Source organism: Acanthisitta chloris, unplaced genomic scaffold (assembly GCF_000695815.1).
Source record: "Acanthisitta chloris isolate BGI_N310 unplaced genomic scaffold, ASM69581v1 scaffold2881, whole genome shotgun sequence".
Taxonomy (NCBI): Eukaryota; Metazoa; Chordata; class Aves; order Passeriformes; family Acanthisittidae; genus Acanthisitta; species Acanthisitta chloris.
In genome coordinates, this window is record NW_008657443.1 from 633 (window position 1) to 6788 (window position 6156).

Consider the following 6156-nt stretch of genomic DNA (forward strand, 5'->3'; position numbering starts at 1 on the left):
CTGTGGCTGCCCCAACCCTGGCAGTGTTCACAGCCAGGTTGGATGAGCCTTGAGCAACCTGCTCTGGTGGGAGGTGTCCCTGCCACCTGGAGGATGGTGGCACTGGATGATGTCTAAGCTCCCTTCCAACCCCTAAAATTCTGATTCTATGATTTCTGCCCCCAGGGAGGAGCTGGGCAGGTTGTTGAACTATGGAATCACAGAACATGCTGAGTTGGGAGGAACACACAAGGATCATCGAGTCCAACTCCTCACCCTGTACAGGACATCCCAGCAATCCCACCCTGTGCCTGAGAGCATTGGCCAAACACTCCTGGAGCTCTGTCAGCCTTGAGGTCATGACCACTGCCCTGGGGAGCTGTTCAGTGCCCAAACAAACCCTCTGGGGGAAGAACCTTGGCCTAATATCCAACCTAACCCTCCTCTGACACAGCTCCATGTCATTCCCTCAAGTCCTGTGAGAGCAGAGATCAGTGTCAGTCCCTCCCCTGCCCCTCGTGGGGAAGCTGCAGACCCCAAAGATCTCTGCCCTCAGTCTCCTCCAGGCTGAATGAGCCAAGTGACCTCAGCTGCTCCTCATATAGCCCCTCTAGGTCCTTCACAGCCCTGCTCACAGCACAAGGTCACGTTCCCCTGGGGGCACATAAAGCATCACTTTAGCCTGTGGGCACAGAAAATGAGTCCCACACACCCACCACCCTGTTCAATCCTCTCATGTATCTCAGAGATAACAGGCACAAAGCACACTGTGGCTTTACTCACACCCTGATGAGAACAGAGTCTTCTCCAGAACTTGCAAGGCTGTGTGAGTGCAACACCAGCTTCAAGGTAACATGCCCTGTGGGGTTTATCACCCAGTAATGCAGCTTCAGCAGGCTGGGAGAGCACACAGCCTGCCCTGAACATCCCCTCACACCCAGTGCTTATGCAGCAGTTCCACAGCCCAGCAATTTCTTCTCACTGCAGCCATTCACTGCTAACCACATCTTTTCTCCCTCCTGCCTTCTACACCCACAGAGCAGCAAACCACAGGGTTGATGCAGGACACCTAAAGTAGCTCCAAAAGTTCCTTCAGCCAACACGCTGACTCCTTTTGTACACTGCAATCAAAACAAGCTCTCACACCCAGAAACAGAGGGTTGGATTTACCCTTCATCCTCTCAAGTTTTACCTTTCGAAATACACCCGATGGGAGTGGCTTGACCAGCACTTCTAATCAGTGTTTTCAGTTGGGTATTCAACAACACAGAGATCTTACTTTTCCAGTTCAGGCCACATATAGGTCCCTGTTGCTATTTCAGCACATCCTCATGAGCATTAATAGTGTATTTTCTTCTCTGACAAATCTTAAGCCTCATTTTACACTTCCCTCCACCTTTGCTGGACCAAGACCCCTCCAACAGCCCCAGTAAGAACTGAGATGGAGCTGTTCTGGTATTTAGCTTAGGATGAAGAAAAGTTTGGGCAGACAGAAAACTATAGGGCTAATGGTTTCAGACTGAAAGGGATGTGGTTTAGATTAAATATCAGGAAGAAATCCTTCCCTGTGAGGTGTTGAGGCACTGGCACAGGTTGCCCAGAGAAGCTGTGGCTGCTCCATCCCTGGGAGTGTTCCAGGCCAGGTTGGATGTGTTTTGGAGCAACTTGGGCTGGTGGAAGGTGTCCCTGCCCATGGCAGAGAGTGGAACTGGATGATCTTTAAAGTCCTTTCCAACCCAAACCATTCTATGACTCTAAGAATATTGACTGAGCAGCCAGAAAAAAAAAACAGAGACACTGACAGAAATGCACTCAAAGTCCTAACAAGGCAAAGACCTTTCATTGCAGGAGGTAGAATATAGAGAAACTATGGGTTTTCTAGATCATATAATGTGCCAGATTTGCATTGGGAGATGCAAGGTGGCAAGTGAAATCATCTCCCAGTGGATTGTACCAGAAGTTAGGTGCAGCTTATACACTAATTTTCCTGTTTGCTTTGTGCAGAGTCAGCCTGGGCTGTGTTGCACTGGCACGTTTTGCCTGCAGATGAACAGTGTTCAGCAAAACAGCTCAGGGCAGGAACCTCTGCAAACAGTTTTTTGCACACTGTTACCCCATTTAGCATAGCTACACCCTCCCTCAGCAGCATATTCTTTCCTCTTGTCTTCTGGACCTCTTCTAACCAGAGCTGACAGCAGTAAAGGGTCACAATGTATTAGCTTACAATGTTGGGAAAGTTCTTGTCCACAATTAAACTGGAAACTAGAAGAACTGGAAACAGCCAGAAGCCCAACAGCTTTCCTCAGCAGCTCAGACTCACCTTCTGTGACCATAAAAGCCCAGACACCTGTGTTAAAAACCACCTTGAAATGTTAGCCCATAAGAAATCCAATGGGATACTGAGGTTGGAGGCAGTTGATTTCCTAGCATCACATTATTGGGTTTAACATTTAAACTATCCTAAGAGAAGTGGTACATGATCACCTGAGGGGACTTACTTGGCTTCACATCTCAGGATAACCATCCACTGGGCATTGGGTTACTGTCCCACAGCTGAAGAAAGAATTTCCTTGCTGGAAACCAAGCCCAAACCAACCTCCACTCCAGACAGAGTCCTGGCCCAGCAGTAGCAGGTTCCTTAGCTGAAAACAACAATTTAGTGGCTTAGGACATCTCCTAACACCAAAAGTGTTCTCTCCAGAGACAGCACAGCCAAACCATCCTGCAGCCCAAGCCTTCCAACTGGTCATTGCCAGGATGAAATGCAGCAGCAGAGAGGTCTAAGTGCTGCAGAGGAAATAAAAACCAAAAACCAACCTGGGATGTAGGCCATGACCAGAATTGAAGTCACCCTGTGCCCTTGTGTCCATCAAGGGCAAACAGCTCAGTTGAATGGTCCTTAAGTTCTCTGCTCCACTGACTCATTGGCAAGGCAGGTATGGGGTACATTAGTCACAAATTTGAGCTTCAGCTGCCCCTCAGCTATGCTTCACACCCCAGGCCTGAGCTGCAGAGCACATGGCTCAGTCTGTGCTTGTTTTCTCACCAACTCACTCCTTCCTGAGCTGCATGAAAGGCATGAGCCAGTGGCTCAGCATCTTAGCCCACCCCCAAACCTCAGCACTAACTGCAGTTGCCTCCTTGAGACCCAGAACAAAAGAGCATTTACAGCAATTGTTTCTTTTTAAAAAGAGGACAGATCTTTATTAGAAGTCTCATCACTCACAGGAGGTTTGGGGAGAGCACAGTGACCCTGGCAGGAGCCCAAGGCCCCACAGAGCCACATTGGAATGAGAATAAGGCTCCTGCTTTCCTAAACATATTAGCCCAGTAACTTGCCTGGATTCACAGCTGCAATGCTCTCAGGGGACATGGCAAAATGAGGTTATTTCAGGTCGTTTTCAATCTCTCCAGACACCTTAGCCTAACCCCCAGCCAAGGCAGATATCTGCCCTGAGCAGTGCCAAAGTCAGTGAGATAAGGGCAGCAGAGGAGTTGTGTTCCCACTGCTCCTCCCTGCACCAGGAGTGACTCCTCACTGCAGCAAGAGCCACACAGACTGTTCCAGGGGCTCTTCAGCTCCATGGAGAAACTCCTTTAAACATGGTAAAAGCAGCAATCAGCCCTGCCAAGTCTTCAGGCAACACAAGCCCAGTTGTTTCTCAGCTCTAAGTGAGGCTTTTATGGGAGAGTAAATCTGAACTGCAGCCTTAAACAGAGGGAAATTCACATTAAAACCCCAGGGGAAATGTCAGAACACAGTTCTGAGAGGTAAAAGAACACAAGAGAACTGGTCCATACTCCAAGCTCTGCTGGTATGGAGCAGATGTGACACTGAGATCTGCCTAAACAGCACTGTCACCCTGAAAATCTCATCACCTATTTGACTCATTAGCTACACATTCAGCTTAAGTGGCTTCTAAATGAGGCAACCCCAGAGCAGAAAGAGCATCCAGGGGAAGATCTTCTCTATCTTCTCTCACCCACAAAGCACCTGATGATGCTCCTGAAGCCACCCAAGGCCAGGAGAACACCTGCTGATGGAGTTTATTGGCACAGGGCTAATTCCTGGCTGCTGTTTGCAAGGCCCTGAGTCAATCCCAATGAAGTCAGAGTGCTCTGAGATCAGTATCTGTTTGCATGCAGGTGTTAAAAAAAAAGAGCAAAGGAAATGTATCATTAAAAACAAGGAGGTAAAACATTGCCTCACCTCAAGTACCATCACTTCACACGCTCCAAGGACAACTCTGCTACAGCCCTGCAAGCACTTCAGGCTTGTTCAGAGGCTTTCATTCAAGTACTTAGTCACATTGACCAAATCCAGGATTAAGGAGAGGAAGGCTCAGGAAATCTTGGCCACACCCCTACCTAGTCCCAGAGACAGGAAGATTATCTATATTTGATTGTCTCTGCACCAGAAAACAATTCTGTTCAAGAAATTATGACAGAACATACAAACTGTGCAATTATTGGCTGCAGATTGGATGAGTCTGGCACTGCCACCCTCCTGGAGACTGTACCACTGCTGGAGAAGTCAGGGAATCACTGTCCTGTTCCTCAGATTCCCAATCAAATCTCTCTTCTCTCAGCTTTGCCATGTTCCTAGCACTGATCATCTCCTCCAGGGGTAGCAGCCCAGTGCCAGAAAGTCAATTCCAGATCACTTTGAAGAGTTCTTTCCACAGGAATAAACTTCAGCAGCCAGGCCCAAGCCTGGGGGATTGTCCTCAACCCCTTAATGAGCAGCCAAGTGCCCATTAGTTCTCCCAGGTACATCCACTCTCCTCAGCCGTGTCCACCAAAGATGATTTTTCCCCATTTTTCTCCGGACGAAGCGACAGATTTCAACCATAAAGCCCAAAGACACAAGGTACATGGCCAAACCTCCAGCCTTGAGCAGCCAGTTGGGCTCAGGGGATGTGAGCATGGCAAACATGATCCAAGCTCCTCCTCCAATTCGAAGCACCAGGAAGAGGAGGACAAAGAAGAAATCCACCAGTTCTCCCAGGAAAGTGTGGTAACATCCCATCTCCCTGAGGAACCAGCGACTCTGCAGCAGAGGGTTGGTGATCTCACTCACAAACACCACAGCATTCACCTCTGTTGCAGATTTGCCCAACCCCAGCACCATGATCATCCCACAGATGCTCAGTGTGTGGTGGAACAGCATCAGAGCTCCCTCGGTCTGGAAATACAGGCACCAGCCCAGGTCAAAGAGAAAGTAACCCAAGGTCAAGGACAGCACATGGATCTGAAGAGATGTGTTTGCTGAACCTGAAATGAGAGATGGACATAAGCCTGGAGCTTATTTATGACAGTCTTCTACATTATGGAGCAGTACAGGTTGTGATTATTCTTCTTCCCAATTTTCTTTCCAGCCTTATCCCAAGTGCCAGGCTGGAAACTTAGATATCTGGTTCTGCTTTCCCTTCACACCTCTCAGCCTGCCCAGCAAACCAGGCAGCTCATCCCATCCTGCTGTTTCTCCTTCTCTCTCTTTCCACCTTTTTAGAAAGCAGGGATGGAAATCCAGATCTCTGGAAGCTTAGATGTCTAGTTCTGCTTTCCCTTCACACCTCTCAGCCTGCCCAGCAAACCAGGCAGCTCATCCCATCCTGCTGTTTCTCTCTCTCCACCTTTTTAGAAGGCAGAGATGGAAATCCAACCCTCCATCAGCAGAACTATGTGAGATTTACTGATAGAAAAACAGCAAACAACACCCTACAACCAAACATCAGGGGCTATTACACCCTTAAAGATGTGAAAGCCTTTAGTATTCCCAACACTGCTGCAATAAAACTCAAACTGCCAAGCTGAAAACTTTCAGGATGAACATGGATTAACCAAAAAGGATGAGCAGTAAGAAGTGCTAAGGGCAAGAAAGAAGCAGAGTTAAACACACCCTATAGCCAGAAAAGGAAGACAAAAAGCACTCCTAGAGCCACAAGGCCATGTGTGAGGGTGAGACTCCAAACACACCTGCATGGGTCAGAGGCCAAGGGCCATCCAGGAGGGCAACATATCCCGAGAGGAGGGTGACAATGAGCCCGTGCAGCAGAGTGACCAGGCGACAGCTCCACTCGCAGGAACGCTGCTTATTCCACTGGCAGAAGCAGCTGTAGAGACACAGCCACGTAACCAAGCTGCAAATCACCTCCAGAACGATGGGAACCATCC

General features: G+C 48.7%; 1 protein-coding gene across 1 annotated transcript; it reads right to left on the reverse strand.

Annotated features, from left to right (window-relative positions):
* Positions 1 to 4714: 4714 nt before the first annotated feature.
* LOC103811708 (transmembrane protein 136-like) lies at positions 4715 to 6154 on the reverse strand. The gene is made up of 2 exons (XM_009084697.1): positions 5959 to 6154; positions 4715 to 5253 (listed from the first exon to the last, which is right to left on the reverse strand). Exons 1-2 carry the CDS (start codon positions 6152 to 6154, stop codon positions 4715 to 4717), a joined length of 735 nt encoding a protein of 244 aa, XP_009082945.1.
* Positions 6155 to 6156: the final 2 nt, after the last annotated feature.